The sequence below is a fragment of the Schistocerca nitens genome, chromosome 7 (genome assembly GCF_023898315.1).
Source record: "Schistocerca nitens isolate TAMUIC-IGC-003100 chromosome 7, iqSchNite1.1, whole genome shotgun sequence".
Taxonomy (NCBI): domain Eukaryota; kingdom Metazoa; phylum Arthropoda; class Insecta; order Orthoptera; family Acrididae; genus Schistocerca; species Schistocerca nitens.
In genome coordinates, this window is record NC_064620.1 from 425,675,668 (window position 1) to 425,693,135 (window position 17,468).

At 51.8% G+C, this 17,468-nt stretch overlaps 1 protein-coding gene across 1 annotated transcript in view; it reads left to right on the forward strand.

Annotated features, from left to right (window-relative positions):
* LOC126195670 (PE-PGRS family protein PE_PGRS30-like) overlaps positions 1 to 17,468 on the forward strand; it is a 150,080-nt gene that overhangs the window by 14,698 nt on the left and 117,914 nt on the right. The window contains exon 2 of the mRNA XM_049934296.1: positions 910 to 2,854. Coding sequence (XP_049790253.1) covers positions 910 to 2,854 — 1,945 coding nt within the window. The remainder of the gene's footprint in view (positions 1 to 909; positions 2,855 to 17,468) is intronic.

Here is a 17,468-nt window from a genome sequence, read left to right on the forward strand (position 1 = left end):
GTAAGTCCTGTCAGGAGGGAGATAAAAATTGCAAACCGTGACCTCAGAGTCCAGGTGGACCCTGACAGCAACCGCTTCAAATGTAGTTTGAAGAGGAATCCACGTGCTAGCAATGTCTGTACCGACCAACGTACAAACGCCACCAGAAGCCCGCAGGGGTCCGACCCGATTTCGACAGAAAACACGGAACCCACGGAGGGTCGGTGAGTGAGCATAAGTAAAATGAGATTCCTGGAGAACCACACAAGCTGCAGAGTAGGACGAAAGAAGGGATTTCAATTCCGGAAGGTGACGATAGTATCCATTACAATTCCATTGGATAACCACAGAACGATGGTTTAAATGGGGGCTAAACATGCTAAATCCAGTCATACCGCCGGGTCCCCACCCGTCACCGACAAGGAGGGGGCGACATCCATGAACGACAGGTCAGAATCCGGTTGAGAAGTCGGGGAAGGGACCTCCGGTGACACCAGATGCTCTTTGTCCCGGGACTTATGTTTCTTCTTTTCGGGCTGAGATCGAGGAGGGCTGTGTGGCATAAAGGAGCCAGCTGCAGCAAGATCAGGAACAGAAAGAGACCGGGCGACCTGGGGGCCGACAGACCGCGGCTCTCGCGGTCGTCGTGCGGCAGCAGACCTTTGGCCTGGAAGGTGCCAGGAAGGGGCATCCCGGGAGAGGCGCCCTTGACCGGCAGACGCCGAAGGACTGGGACACTTCTCCGGCTGGGGAGGGGGAGCAGCGCCCACAGGAGGTGTGGGAGGCGCAGGGGAGGTGTGGGAGCCGCAGGGGAGGTGTGGGAGCCGCAGTAGAGGTGTGGGAGCCGCAGTAGAGGTGTGGGAGCCGCAGTAGAGGTGTGGGAGCCGCAGTAGAGGTGTGGGAGCCGCAGTAGAGGTGTGGGAGCCGCAGTGGAGGTGTGGGAGCCGCAGTGGAGGTGTGGGAGCCGCAGTGGAGGTGTGGGAGCCGCAGTGGAGGTGTGGGAGCCGCAGTGGAGGTGTGGGAGCCGCAGGGGAGGTGTGGGAGCCGCAGGGGAGGTGTGGGAGCCGCAGGGGAGGTGTGGGAGCCGCAGGGGAGGTGTGGGAGCCGCAGGGGAGGTGTGGGAGCCGCAGGGGAGGTGTGGGAGCCGCAGGGGAGGTGTGGGAGCCGCAGGGGAGGTGTGGGAGCCGCAGGGGAGGTGTGGGAGCCGCAGGGGAGGTGTGGGAGCCGCAGGGGAGGTGTGGGAGCCGCAGGGGAGGTGTGGGAGCCGCAGGGGAGGTGTGGGAGCCGCAGGGGAGGTGTGGGAGCCGCAGGGGAGGTGTGGGAGCCGCAGGGGAGGTGTGGGAGCCGCAGGGGAGGTGTGGGAGCCGCAGGGGAGGTGTGGGAGCCGCAGGGGAGGTGTGGGAGCCGCAGGGGAGGTGTGGGAGCCGCAGGGGAGGTGTGGGAGCCGCAGGGGAGGTGTGGGAGCCGCAGGGGAGGTGTGGGAGCCGCAGGGGAGGTGTGGGAGCCGCAGGGGAGGTGTGGGAGCCGCAGGGGAGGTGTGGGAGCCGCAGGGGAGGTGTGGGAGCCGCAGGGGAGGTGTGGGAGCCGCAGGGGAGGTGTGGGAGCCGCAGGGGAGGTGTGGGAGCCGCAGGGGAGGTGTGGGAGCCGCAGGGGAGGTGTGGGAGCCGCAGGGGAGGTGTGGGAGCCGCAGGGGAGGTGTGGGAGCCGCAGGGGAGGTGTGGGAGCCGCAGGGGAGGTGTGGGAGCCGCAGGGGAGGTGTGGGAGCCGCAGGGGAGGTGTGGGAGCCGCAGGGGAGGTGTGGGAGCCGCAGGGGAGGTGTGGGAGCCGCAGGGGAGGTGTGGGAGCCGCAGGGGAGGTGTGGGAGCCGCAGGGGAGGTGTGGGAGCCGCAGGGGAGGTGTGGGAGCCGCAGGGGAGGTGTGGGAGCCGCAGGGGAGGTGTGGGAGCCGCAGGGGAGGTGTGGGAGCCGCAGGGGAGGTGTGGGAGCCGCAGGGGAGGTGTGGGAGCCGCAGGGGAGGTGTGGGAGCCGCAGGGGAGGTGTGGGAGCCGCAGGGGAGGTGTGGGAGCCGCAGGGGAGGTGTGGGAGCCGCAGGGGAGGTGTGGGAGCCGCAGGGGAGGTGTGGGAGCCGCAGGGGAGGTGTGGGAGCCGCAGGGGAGGTGTGGGAGCCGCAGGGGAGGTGTGGGAGCCGCAGGGGAGGTGTGGGAGCCGCAGGGGAGGTGTGGGAGCCGCAGGGGAGGTGTGGGAGCCGCAGGGGAGGTGTGGGAGCCGCAGGGGAGGTGTGGGAGCCGCAGGGGAGGTGTGGGAGCCGCAGGGGAGGTGTGGGAGCCGCAGGGGAGGTGTGGGAGCCGCAGGGGAGGTGTGGGAGCCGCAGGGGAGGTGTGGGAGCCGCAGGGGAGGTGTGGGAGCCGCAGGGGAGGTGTGGGAGCCGCAGGGGAGGTGTGGGAGCCGCAGGGGAGGTGTGGGAGCCGCAGGGGAGGTGTGGGAGCCGCAGGGGAGGTGTGGGAGCCGCAGGGGAGGTGTGGGAGCCGCAGGGGAGGTGTGGGAGCCGCAGGGGAGGTGTGGGAGCCGCAGGGGAGGTGTGGGAGCCGCAGGGGAGGTGTGGGAGCCGCAGGGGAGGTGTGGGAGCCGCAGGGGAGGTGTGGGAGCCGCAGGGGAGGTGTGGGAGCCGCAGGGGAGGTGTGGGAGCCGCAGGGGAGGTGTGGGAGCCGCAGGGGAGGTGTGGGAGCCGCAGGGGAGGTGTGGGAGCCGCAGGGGAGGTGTGGGAGCCGCAGGGGAGGTGTGGGAGCCGCAGGGGAGGTGTGGGAGCCGCAGGGGAGGTGTGGGAGCCGCAGGGGAGGTGTGGGAGCCGCAGGGGAGGTGTGGGAGCCGCAGGGGAGGTGTGGGAGCCGCAGGGGAGGTGTGGGAGCCGCAGGGGAGGTGTGGGAGCCGCAGGGGAGGAGTGGAGGAGAGGGGTCCGGGATGGGGTTAAGGAAGGGGGAAGAAGGGGTGAAGATGTAACCAAGGCGTAACTAGATGTCATGGACACAGGGTGAACTCGTGCATATTTCTTACGGGCCTCTACTGGGCAATCTGGTGAACGTGGAGAATGACTACCATGACAATTTACACATACAGGAGGGGGAACACAGAGACTCCCCTCATGGAGTGGACGTCCACAGTCACCACAGAGAGGGGCCTGGGAACGGCGGGAAGACATGTGGCCAAAACCCAAGCACTTTAAACACCTCATAGGAGGTGGGATGTACGGCTTCACATCACAGCGATAGACCATAATCTTCACCTTCTCAGGGAGGGTATCTCCTTCAAAGGCCAGGATAAAGGCACCAGTATCAATACGATTGTCTTTAGGACCCTTCTGAACACGCCAAACAAAGTGAACACCCCGCCGTCCGAGATTGTCCCGAAGTTCCTCATCAGTTTGAAGGATGAGGTCCCTGTGAAAAATCACACATTGTACCATATTTAGAGACTGGTGAGGGGTAATGGACACAGGAATTGTGCCAAGATGGGTACAGGCACGAAGGGCCGCAGATTGGGCAGCTGAAGCAGTTTTTATCAGCAACGAACAAGACCACATCTTGCTCAGGGAGTCCACTTCGCCAAACTTGTCTTCAATGTGTTCCACAAAGAATAAAGGTTTGACACTGGTGAAAGTAGCTCCATCAGTCCTGGTGCAAACTAGATAACGGGGGAAAGGTTTTGCCCATAGACGACGGGCCTGACCCTCTTCCCAGGGGGTAGCCATGGAAGGGAAGGCCGAAGGGGCACGAGAAGCAACACTTGAGGAATCAGTTCCACGCAGAGAGACGGCCGCAGAAGAACGGCCAGAGTTCTGGACCCGTATGCGTTTCATTTGCATAGCGTCCGCCCTGATACCACCCACTCCGATCAGGGGCTCTCCTCACGGGCGCCACCCAGCCACAGCAAGGGCCGTCTGGCACGGCGGCCATTGCCGGGAGTTCCGATGCTCCAGGATGACGAGCAACCACTTCAAAGCATGCATGAGGTCACAGCTCAGGTATCGGAAGTGTGATCCCTGTGTGTTCAGGGGGCTCAACCAAAAGGGTACATAGCGACCCCACCACACAGGCTGGCTGGCTACCGTGCTGGCTATGCACCCTAGTATCAGACAACGACCTAAAAGAAAAGGTGGAATGTACTATGAGGGCGCACGTCTGAGACACTAGGTAAGGTGCTCTTCCCCAAATGGCTCACACTACGGAGGAGAAATTTTGTAATGGAGGTCAAACCCCAGAGGGGGACCAAGGAATGCCAAAAGGAGGAGATGATTATGCAACAAAGCCGAATTGGAAAACCAACAGAACCAGGAGGATAGCGGGGGCCAACATAAGCAAGGACACCAAGAGAGGGAGACGAGAGGGCGAGGGGAAAGGAGCATGGAGGGGAAAGGAGGGGAAGGGAAACGAAATGCAGCCCTGGAGAGAAAGAAGGCTGCAATGGCTCGGGACCCCGTGCTCGCCACACACGTATCCACAAAAGAGTTGTGGACCCCCTGGGGGGGGGGGGGGGGTCTTTAATTCGTCGATGAGATGGTCGAATGTATTTCTGCTCATCCGCGTATATTCCAAACATTTGTCTGGTACTCTTCGTAGTTAATACAAATCATAAAATTCTCCATTAAGATTCCTTCCTTTGTTAATGCACCATGCTCCGTTATATGCTTATTTCGATAATTAAAGCAAATTTCGTTGCCTTACTCTCGAGCTTCAGTATTTTATGGTTATTGCGCGCCGTTTTGTAGGAACAGTTGGTCGGTTCTAGCAGTCAACCTGCGGCGGGACCACCGCAACACACTCGAGCGCATAAAAAAAATTGTTCAAATGGCGGTAAGCACTATGGGACTTAACATCTGAGGTTATCAGTCCCCAGACTTAGAACTCCTTAAAACTAATTAACCTAAGGACATCACACACATTCATGCCCGAGGCAGGATTCGAACCTGCGACCGTAGAAGCAGAGCGGTTCCGGACTGAAGTGCCTAGAACCGCTCGGCCCGACGCTGCTTCTTGTCGCTGGAATGTTGGAGATCCACAAGTCGTGCACTGTTGGTCGCTTATTTCGTTAACGCGGGACGCGGCCTAAAACGGTGTATCGCAAGTCTCCAAAATTATTTCTTTGAAGGGTCAGGTACTAAGAAATTCCCGCAACATGTTCAAGTATAATTGAACGTCTTACAAATACATGCAGACTGACGAAGAAATTCTGTCAAGTTGTCAAGCAGCAGCCACAGTGAAGTAACCAATTATGTGACGTTTTCCGAGTTCCTAACCAGGAGCGAATTTTATAGTTTCATCTGTGTGTTTTGGTTCTTCAGTTTTTGAATCTCTGCGTCTTAAACTAATGTATTAGACGCAGTTCTTGCGTTTTCATCAGTGAATACACCAGAGTTCGCGTGCTGATGGTCCTTCGTTTCTCTGGGTAGTGTAGTTTTCCATGGTATTGGCATGGTTGGGGGCTGTGATTGCAATGTGTGGATCCGAGCTGCTGACACTTCGCTCACAGCTCTCGACTGTGATGGCTTCGGTTATGCAGCTCGAAGCTGCAGTGAGGTGGTATCACTGTTGTGGGTCGGCCTTGGGGATCCAGCAGACTGTGGGGCAGCGGGTTAATACTGATAAACCCTAAGTAGTAGGAAATATTAGAATATTTTTCACCGTCTTTTACGAGAGCCTGGAAACTTTTTCTGTGGTCAGCCAAAAAGTGATGGAAAACATACTGACAATCGTTCCCAGTCTGGAAGTCCCCATTCCTGTCCAGCCCACGGAAAAATGTTTGTAATCTTTATTTACTTAGCGGGATCAGGACTATGATTATAAATGGAGATTGAGTTCTAATTGATAGATATATTTGACAGACTTCCACGTGCACAACATCGTAATATTCATGATGTTAATACTAATAATATATTTCTAAGCTAAACAGCACCATTAGCAGTTCAGAGTCGACCTCTGTGGTAATGTCCCATTAAATGGTCTTTTGCCCTGACTTCTGATATTGAAAATAATTGCTCGCCACAAAAATGGAAAATAGTTGTCACCACTTGCTGCGCGGATTTGTTAACATTATGGGTGACACAGTAACAGTGACTTCTGTGAAATCTATTCGATCCAGGACGGTGTACAGTCCTCGCGAGTTCACTTCCGATTTGTACCGAAAACTTGAGTTTAATTGCAGCACATCTGGGTCCACCGATCGGTCCGCACAGGTCGCCAGCCCAGTTACTGCTCGCACTGAGTTTGACGTCTCTTCCATGGTCGAGTGGGAGGTCGCCTCAGGGCGTCGCAGGCGGCGAAAGACTTCCCATGGGCCGCACGTAAGCCCTCCCTGGTTAGTCTGACAAACAGGTTCCACGTGTTGTCTGTGGCTGACACTGTCCCTAGGCACATTCAGTCTCTTACCTGTTTTAGAGGAAACCTCTCAGCCTGCAAGATCCAGGAAATCACAGAGGATGTAACTGTTGGCATTTGGGAGCTCCAATATTAGTCACGTTATGGGGGCACTTAGGGACATGGCTGCCAAGAAAGGTGTAAGAAAGCCAATGTACACTCAGTGTGCATAATAGGTGGAGTAACTCCACAAAAAAATGGTTAAAATGGCTCTGAGCACTATAGGACTTCTGAGGTCTTCAGTCCCCTAGAACTTAGAACTACTTAAACCTAACTAACCTAAGGACATCACACACATCCATGCCCGAGGCAGGATTCGAACCTGCGACCGTAGCCATCGCGCGGTTCCAGACTTTAGAACCGCTCGGCCACCACGGCCGGCATAACTCCATACGTGGAAAAGGTCCTTCCAGATGCCACGAGGAGCGCAGGTTGTAGCAGATGATGGTTGGTTGGTTTAAAAGGGGAGAAAGGGACCAAACTGCGAGTTCATCGATCACTTGTTCCCAATAGAACAATTACCCACTTACGGCACAATAATAGGAGAAAATAAGAACCAGATGAACGACAGAAGGACAACGAACAAAAGAAAACCAGAGAGAGACGCAAGAAACAGGGGTAAGAGATTAAAAACAAGAAAGATTACAACAGCTGGCTGACCATGAGAATAAAGGAGAAGCCAGCCACTCTGCAACACATTAAAACCTCCACCTTAAAAGCCCTAGGGTGAAGGACACTAAGGCACACAGGACATTCGCTAAAACTCAGATCAAATGATAAAACCCACCCTCACGAATAAAACGTAAAACTAAAGCTTCTATTGAGGCATTGTCGCCCAACACCTAAACAGGGTGCTGGGGAAGTTAAAAGTCGGCCGCAGAGCGGCTAAAATTGGGCAGTCTAGCAAGAGGTGAACGACTGTAATTCTGGAGCCACAGTGACACTGATGTGGGTCCTCGCAACGGAAGAGGTAACCATGAGTGAGCCACGTATGGTCAATGCGAAGCTGACGAATGACAACTGATTCCCTGCCAGAAGCCTGCAGGGAAGACTTCCACACATTCGCCGTCTCCTAAATGACACGCAGTTTATTGTGCATACTGTTATGCCACCGTCTCCCAAAGCCGAAGAACCTTGCACCGTAAGACAAAATACAGGTCAGTTTCCGAGATGCCCATCGCCAGGAGCGGTTTCCATGTAGCCTGTTTGGCCAGCCCATCATCAAGTTCGTTGCCTGGGATTCCGACGTGTCCTAGGGTCCAGACAAAACAACACTGAACGACTGGACCGTTCCAGGGCAGAGATGGACTCCTGGATGTTCGCTACCAAAGGATGTCGAGGGTAGCACTGGTCGATAGTTTGTAAGCTGCTCAGGGAGTCAGAACAGAGGAGAAACGACTCACCAGAACAGGAAAGGATGTATGGCCCCAAGCTCTGCAGTGAATACACTCCAGCCAAAGGGCAAGGAATGCTGTTCAATATGGCGTCTGTAAAAATAGGCGAAGCCAACATTACCATCAGCCATCGAGCCCAGGAACACGTCAAGAATCGAGAGGAAGCGACAGCGGAGAGCGGCAGGAGTAACTGAGTCCTTACGGTCATGCGAAAGGTTCAAATGAATCTGCGGTGTAGGTGTACACCATGGAGGCGTATGCAGAACGACCTGTATGGGAGGTGGTAAAGGGAAGGACTCTAGTTCAGACAAAAGGCATCCGACATTAAAATCAATCGTTAGCCATGGCCTGGGCCGCTGATGCGGGAGATCAACTGCCACAGGTGGAAAAAGACAGTAATACGGATACTCAGGAAAACTATGAATGTGTGCAACTTAACTAGCGAGCAGTTGTTCACGTAGGAACTGCAATGGAGGGACTCCAGCCTCCACCAGAACACTGGTCACCAGACTCTTTCTAAAAGCTCTCATAGCTTGCCGCTTAGAGACTGCTCTCTGCAGTTGACACAGATGTGAAATGGGGCACATTGAGTATTGGGATGCGATGGACGTTCACAATCTCGACAGGTGGGGCTAGAAGTACAGCAGGAAAACGTATAGCTGAATTTCCACCACTTAAAGCATCGCATCGGGGGAGGGTATATGGCTTGACGTCACAGTGGTAGACCATCACCTCGACCTCCTCGGGTAGTGTGTCACCATCGAAGGCCATGATGAAGGCACCAGTGGCAACCTAGTTATCCCTGAGACTCCGACAGACACGCCGGACGAAATTAACTCCTCGTCGCTCTAAATTGGCGGTCAGCTCGTCGTCTGACTGCAAAAGAAGGTCACTGTGGAATGTAATACCCTGGAACATATTTAAGCTCTTATGGGGCGTGATGGTTACAGAAACATCCCCGAACTTGCCACAAGCGAGCAATGCCCATGACTGGGCAGAATGTGCTGTTTATCAAAACTGACCCAGATCGCATTTTGGACAAGCCCTCCACCTCCCCAAACTTGTCCTCCAAATGCTCCTCAAAAAACTGAGGCTTCATGTTCGTACATACGAGGTACTGGGGCGAATAAGTTTCACTGCCATCCTTAGCGTGGCGTTCCTCCCATGTTGTGGCCAGGGAGAGGAACGACTTGGTATCATATTTCTTGGCATTGAAGTTAGACTTTGCCCACTTAGAGACTGCTGACCGCGGCCCACCAGTAAGAGGTGGCATATTACGCTTCATTTCCTATCTGGTATCCAACTTTGAAGCCATCTTCCTCAAAACATTGGGGAAATTGATATCCTTTCAAATTTCAAAAGAGATATGGTTTTCTTATCACATGAAGTATCTCTTGTTGAAGCTCACTTTCATCAACCATCCCTCCGTCACCAGTTTCCCTACTCTGGTCCACAGATTTCTCTACTGAAATTCTGTATTTCCTAGCGTCCATTGTCACATTTTTATTACTATGACAAATTATTACTTTTTGTTAGTAATCCAAATTACTGTAATTTTCATGTAACATTTTTGTATGTGTTGTTTCTGGCCAGAGGTGCCTTACGGTTGTAATCTGTTCAGGCTAAGTAAGGAATGAACAAAATGTATCTAACTGTACACATGTTCTATGTGTACAGTTAGTTCACAGTAACACGCGTGAATCGCTCGGTCGATCTACTTCGGAATAAGGTATATAGTATGTAACATCTCTCCAACGTCGTCCTTTTCGGTGGCCGTTAAACTATTTCAGGCGCTTGTTCCACATTCTGTATTACCTGATGGCTGTTTCTTACCAGCCTCACCGTATGCAATACAAATGTAACATTTGGACATCCTTGTGGGTAGACTTACTAGATTTTGTGGAGACTGTCGGCGAAAGAGACGCCCTGGATCTTGTCCCGCCATGCGCAGTGGAAGGTGCGATGAACCAGTCGAGGATTCAGCCCGGTCTGGAGGCGAAGTAGTAGTAGTCGTCGTCGTCGTCGAGACCGTATCAGAACTCTCAGTGCTTTTATCCGGCCCTTGAGGCGCAGATCTACAGGGGATCGCCACATCGAACTGGTCACTCTGCAATGGCAAAAGTAAATTTAAAAATCGCCGCGTGTATGCGCGCGTTTGTGCTGTAACGTTCTCCAAAGTGAAAGTTAAAAGAACATTTCGATGTATAATGCTCACTGTAACATGTAATTTATATGTATTTCTATTAATTGAATTTCAAAAGGACACTTAATTCTGTGAGGAAAAAGATAATTATGAATTTTGCTATTACAAATGTTTATGCAAAGAGTGTGAAATACTATCTGTGGCAGAGGATGTGAAAACCGCCACAGAAGAAACGATATGTATTCCAAACTGACGAAGACTGTACAAGAATTAGTTAAGATATAAATAGGCAATATATTGTAATAGAATCGCTTGTCTTCTGCACGGACTGAATGGAAGAGGAATCCGTGACGTTGCATTAGGCTCTAACGTAGTCTTCATTTGTCATAAGTCGATGATCAACGCCAATTGTAGCTGGGATTGTAAAAGGTGTGTAAAGATTTTAATTGTTTCTGTTAAAATATATTTCTCTAGTAAAATCTGTCACAGAAGAAGGAAGAGTGGGTGGGGGGCAGAAGAAGGAAGAGTGGGTGGGGGGGCAGAAGAAGGAAGAGTGGGTGGGGGGGCAGAAGAAGGAAGAGTGGGTGGGGGGGCAGAAGAAGGAAGAGTGAGTGGGGGGGGGGCAGAAGAAGGAAGAGTGAGTGGGGGGGGGCAGAAGAAGGAAGAGTGAGTGGGGGGGGGGCAGAAGAAGGAAGAGTGAGTGGGGGGGGGGGCAGAAGAAGGAAGAGTGAGTGGGGGGGGGGGCAGAAGAAGGAAGAGTGAGTGGGGGGGGGGGGCATAAGAAGGAAGAGTGAGTGGGGGGGGGGCATAAGAAGGAAGAGTGAGTGGGGGGGGGGGCATAAGAAGGAAGAGTGAGTGGGGGGGGGCATAAGAAGGAAGAGTGAGTGGGGGGGGGCATAAGAAGGAAGAGTGAGTGGGGGGGGGGGCATAAGAAGGAAGAGTGAGTGGGGGGGGGGCATAAGAAGGAAGAGTGAGTGGGGGGGGGCATAAGAAGGAAGAGTGAGTGGGGGGGGGCATAAGAAGGAAGAGTGAGTGGGGGGGGGCATAAGAAGGAAGAGTGAGTGGGGGGGGGCATAAGAAGGAAGAGTGAGTGGGGGGGGCATAAGAAGGAAGAGTGAGTGGGGGGGGCATAAGAAGGAAGAGTGGGGGGGCATAAGAAGGAAGAGTGGGGGGGCAGAAGAAGGAAGAGTGGGGGGGCAGAAGAAGGAAGAGTGGGGGGGCAGAAGAAGGAAGAGTGGGGGGGCAGAAGAAGGAAGAGTGGGGGGGCAGAAGAAGGAAGAGTGGGGGGGCAGAAGAAGGAAGAGTGGGGGGGCAGAAGAAGGAAGAGTGGGGGGGCAGAAGAAGGAAGAGTGGGGGGGCAGAAGAAGGAAGAGTGGGGGGGCAGAAGAAGGAAGAGTGGGGGGGCAGAAGAAGGAAGAGTGGGGGGGCAGAAGAAGGAAGAGTGGGGGGGCAGAAGAAGGAAGAGTGGGGGGGCAGAAGAAGGAAGAGTGGGGGGGCAGAAGAAGGAAGAGTGGGGGGGCAGAAGAAGGAAGAGTGGGGGGGCAGAAGGAGGAAGAGTGGGGGGGCAGAAGGAGGAAGAGGGGGGCAGAAGGAGGAAGAGGGGGGCAGAAGAAGGAAGAGGGGGGCAGAAGAAGGAAGAGGGGGGCAGAAGAAGGAAGAGGGGGGCAGAAGAAGGAAGAGGGGGGCAGAAGAAGGAAGAGGGGGGCAGAAGAAGGAAGAGGGGGGCAGAAGAAGGAAGAGGGGGGCAGAAGAAGGAAGAGGGGGGCAGAAGAAGGAAGAGGGGGGCAGAAGAAGGAAGAGGGGGGCAGAAGACATGGACATTGGGGCAGGAGGCAGTACCCATGTTTATTTTCTTGCCTTATGTGTGGCAATGCTTACACTGGGAGGTTGACCTGTGGGGTAACAGGAAAGATCAGTGTTTGGGAAGGCGTTTTTTTTACTCGTGCATTCCATTCATTGCATGAAACAACCGCAACCTGGTGGTTTATGCTGCATTAACTTGAACGCCGTGAGCGTAATGCGACAGTCTCCAGCCTTTCCGCGCATTTGACGAGATGCACAATAGCATGGTTGCTGATGTCGCGAGTTGTCTTGGGGCATGCCGCTTGTGCCTCTGTCTTGGGTCGTATTGCTCTCCAGCATTTTATTAATGTTTCTGTGAGATTATTTGTTCCAATATAATCTTAAGGTTCCTATTTGTAATTGTTCCCTGTCAAGGTCTTTGATCACGACTTAAAGAGGAATTTTTACAAATTATTTGGTAGTGACAGTGCTCTTCATAATGAACTCCGTGTGTTTAAGGTTATTGTATTGAGCTGAAGGTTTCCAAGCCCATCACTTATTTAATATTGTCTCCTGCCAGGGTGCTAGTATCGTAAGAGTTTCTGCTCATTTGTGCTTAATACTGGTCATTCTTCTATTGTATGTTCATGTTCATTGGGGTCGTTATTATGGAGGAATTGGTTAGTTGCTCGCCATTGCCCTGTGATTTTGAGGTAAGGTCTAGTTTGGCTTTTCTAATCTTACGTTCAAGCCTCAAACGCAAAAATTTTTGGGGTGCTGTTTGACTTCTCATCCATCAGATTAAGTAATTTTTTAACTGTTTTCAATTTAACTAATTGTTGCTGCAAAGTATATTAAATTTAATTTGTCTGCTTTAGAGTTTTCACTAAGTTTGTTCTGTATATAATTTAATGGATATTCAAATTCTAGCGCACAGGCCAGTAAATTGTTCATTTAATTGTACCTAATTGAAGGGGCTTAGGTGTCTCTTGCGCGACCTTTGGCGAAGGGCTATTGTGCCTGTATTACAGTTTGATTGGGACCTGTATTGCTTAGGCGATTTCATCGCTGCACTGTTTCCTACCACACAGTGTTTCTCGCCTTGGTTGCGTGATAAGGGGGGAAACCGGGACTGGAGTCAGTGTATTGCCGCGAGCGTTTTTTCGGTGCGGTTCCACTCCGAAATTCTGGCTGTTGGGCAGTGCGAGGTCTGACGCCGTCACTTACCTCTGCGGGCAGCTTTCATGCCGCTTCGTCAACTCTCTTAGTTGAGTTTGCCAAGCCTTCTGTAACGTTTAGTCTATTGTTCCTCAGTGTTTCACGTCCTGAGATTCTATCTAGCCCATTGATCGTAAGTGCTGGTGCAGGCCTGTGATATTAAGGACTTACTGCCATTGACTCAAACACTTGTTAATCAGTTCTTGCTAATTAATTCATTCTGAAGAAGGGCCTTTCTCAAAGACTGTTCTGAAACTGTTTCGGGGCCCATTGCTAACTTGGTATTGCTTAATATACAATTACATCTTTTTTTACCTGACTGGCTTTGCTAAATTCACAGTTTATTCAGTATTCAACGTTTGTCCAGCAACTTTTATGCCGATTCTGTAGTTGTCATTCAGCACCGCCTCAACTAAAAGTTTTAAATTTTTGTTGCTACCTTCTTTTTAAAAACAATGGATTGTGAAGCACAATATTTGCACTTATGTCATTCACTATTTACAATTGTTCGAATTCTTTGGAGCAAATGAACCCTTTCTCAGTTGTGATTATCTCATTAAAAAAATTAATGCAAACTGCGAGAAATAATGTCATAATTGGGGCGTAGCCTTCCACGAGGAGTTCCAATCCTTGTCCCGTTCCTGGGAATTTTACCACTTGTTCATGGGCGGTACCTGAGAAAACACCGCTAACTACAGTTTTTGGGTACCGCACGGCAAATCGCCGAAACTTTTACCATACATTCCGAAGATGATGATCTCCTGGAATCTTCAAACTTTTTTCAATATTATTATCCGTTATCGAGCTTCAGAGATTCAGAATTATCGTACTTCTACACGCACTTAATATCCAGTCTGAGGTAAATGAAGTTTCGAGTGATGTACTGCGCCATGGTTCTGGTGTCATCTAAACGATTCTGACGTCGCCAAATTTCAGTCCCTTTTTTTTGTTTTTCAGCAATTAAATTCTATGGCACTTTACACGCAATGGGCACTGCACGCCTACACAGGCTTTCGGAACCCCGAAATGGCAGTATCAGCACCTCACAAAAAAATCTTTTCACCATAAGAAATTCTCTGCACTTACAAATCTAACGCCGCATTTTATGTATACGATAGGTGTACCCTGAAGATGATGTGCATTTATATGTGCAGTAGTATAAAGCGAATTTGTGTTGGATGAAGGACCACCTGTCAAAAGCTGAAATAACCACTTTTTGCAGTATGGACCGCTACAGGAAAGCCAGAATGAGTCTTGGGTTCTGGAAGGAACCAGCATGTATGTAGAACCAAGCTGACTAGTGCCGTGGCCTTCCGCGCTAGGTTTCTCGGTTGAGGATCTAGTCCGTTGCGGATGGTCTTTCACTTTCTCGATTGCGTTTATGCGTTTAGATATTGGGGGGGGGGGAGATTTGGTAGCCAGGGCAGTACGGTAAAGTCATCCTGCTGCTCTTCAAAACACACACATATTCTGCCAACTGTGTGACATATTGCAGTGTCCTGCTGGTAGGTGCCATCATGCTGATGAAAAATAAATTGCATGTAAGGGTGGACAATGTCACCAAGGACAGACACATACATGTGTTGATCCATTGTGACTTTCAGAATTACGTCATCACACAGGGAATGCAAACATTCCCCAGACCATAATGCTCCCTCCTCCGGCTCTCTTCCGACAATTGCTCAGGCTGTTTGCTTTCAGAGGTTTCACGCCGGTGAAACGTAAAACTACATCTGAAAAGTTCACCTGTCGTCAGTCTGTGGACGTTCAGTTGCGTTATTTTTATCCAAATTCCAGCCTTCTTCGCCAATTAACAGCTGTCAGAGTGGGCGCCTCTTGCATGGGCCCGTAGACAGCAACGTTCGCTGGACGACCGTCGAGGTGACTGGCTAGCCCCTTGGTTCATCTGGGTAGTCAGCTGCTCAGGAGTTGTGTCTGCATTCACCCTTGCTGACCATAGCCGTCGTTCACCATTGACATCTACAGCCTGTGACGAACACAGTTGCCTCAGCGCTGGTTTTGGGTAGTGCCATATTCCCATGCGCGATATACTTCAACCATGGTCGCACGCGAACAGTTTACAAACTCTGCGTTTCGGAAATACTTTTTTTTTGGTTTTAGGGCGCAAAACTGCTATGGTCATTAGCGTCCGGTCCGTGACTTAGGAAACAGTAAAAAAACGAAAATGTAAACCAGCAGCAATGGGAACGAAACAAAAAATTGGAGAAACTAAAAGCAGAAGGAAACTTTAAAAATCCACTACAGAAAGGGGTTGGTTGTCCCCAAAAAAGCTTCAAATGACTGACCTCATATCACAGGCACTAATAAACTCGAGAACGCGATCGGCCGAGCGCGAGTTATCTGCTAAAATGGACGATATATCAGGAGACAGCTGTAGACGGGCGCGTAACGGAGTAAAATAGGGGCACTCAATTAAAAGGTGTCCTACCGTCCACAGCTGAGAGCAGTGGGGACAGAGTGGGGGAGGATCGCCGCTTAAAAGATGTCGATGGCTAAAAAGACAGTGCCCTATCCGGAATCTAGTTAAAATTACCTCCTCCCGACGACGTGTTCGGGAGGAAGAGGTCCAAGCACAGGGACGAGCTTTCACGTCCCGCAATTCATTATGGGGAAGTGTCGACCAATGGGCGTGCCATAAAACAACAACACGACGACATAAAACGCTCCGTAGATCGGCGAAGGGAAGCGACTGAATAGCTGGCCGAGGAAGAGAAACTGCAGCCTTGGCTGCTATATCAGCCGCCTCATTCCCACAGATACCAGCGTGTCCCGGGAGCCAGAGGAACGCCACCGAGACGCCCCCCAGGTGGAGCAAGCGCAGACAGTCCTGAATCCGGTGGACCAGAGAGTGCACAGGGTAAAGAGCTTGGAGACTGAGGAGAGAGCTGAGAGAATCTGAGCAGATTACGTACTGTATCCGCTGATGGCGGCGGATGTAGTGGACAGCCTGGAGAACAGCGAAAAGCTCCGCAGTATAAACCGAACGCTGGTCGGGAAGCCGAAATTGATTTGGGGTGTCGCCAACAATATAGGCACTCCCTACATCTAACGATGTTTTCGAGCCATCAGTGTAAATAAATGTGGCTTCCTTCATTTGTGCACATAGAGCAGCAAATGCCCGACGATAAACAAGTGTAGGGGTACCATCCTTGGGAAATCGACAGAGGTCACGGAGCAGGCAGATCCGGGGACGGAGCCAAGGCGGTGCTGTATCCCAAGCTGTCAAAAAGGTTTTAGGAACGCGAAAGGAAAGAGAATGCAGCAGTTGACGGAAGCGGACTCCCGGGGGTAGTAGGGAGGAGGAGCGGCCAGCATACCCTACATCAAATGAGGCGTCGAAAAAAAGGGCATGGGCTGGATTAGCAGGCATGGAAGACAGATGGCTAGCATAACGACTCAGAAGGACTGCTCGCCGATTGGACAGCGGAGGTTCAGCAGTCTCAGCATAAAGGCTTTCCACAGGGCTGGTGTAAACAGCTCCAGACACTAAACGTAATCCATGGTGGTGGATACAGTCGAGATGAAGAATAGACGGCCGAGCAGAGGAGTCAACTATGCTTCCATAGGAAACGTGGGAGGACCAGCACAGTTTTCTGTCAAACATAATACCCAAGAATTTAGCGACGTCCCAAAACGGAAGGTTGACAGGTCCTAGATGTAAGGAGCGTGGAAGAAACTCCGTGCGTCGCCAAAAATTAACACAAACGGTCTTACTGGGAGAAAAACGGAAGCCGGTTTCGATGCTCCAAGAGTAGAAGCGATCGAGACATCCTTGAAGACGTCGTCCAAGAAGGCTGGTCCGTTGAGAGCTGTAGTAGATCGCAAAATCGTCCACAAAGAGGGAGCCCAAGACATCAGGAAGGAGACAATCCCTAATTGGATTTATGGCAATGGCAAACAGTACAACACTCAGCATGGAGCCCTAGGGTACCCCGTTTTCTTGGGAGAAAGTACGGGAGAGAGTAGTGTTCACCCGCACTCTAAATGTGCGCTCTGCCATAAATTCGCGAAGAAAAAGGGGCAGCCGACCTCGAAAGCCCCAAGAGAACAGTGTGCCGAGGATGCCTGTCCTCCAACAGGTATCGTATGCTCTCTCCAGATCAAAAAATATTGCTACTGTTTGGCGTTTCCGGAGAAAATTGTTCATGATATAAGTGGAGAGAGCAACAAGATGGTCAACTGCAGAATGATGCTTTCGGAATCCGCATTGGGCAGGTGTTAAAAGACTGCGGGACTCCAGCCACCAAGCTAAGCGGCAATTCACCATACGCTCTAAGACCTTACATACACTACTCGTGAGAGAAATGGGGCGATAGCTAGAGGGGAGATGTTTGCCCTTTCCAGGTTTCGGAACACGAACGACGATAGCTTCCCGCCATCGTCTGGGAAAAGTACTGTCAGTCCAAATTCGATTATAAAGGCGAAGGAGGTAACACAGACTATGGGTTGATAAATGCAGCAACATTTGGACGTGGATACCATCCGGACCTGGGGCGGAGGAGCAAGAGGAGAGTGCATGTTGGAG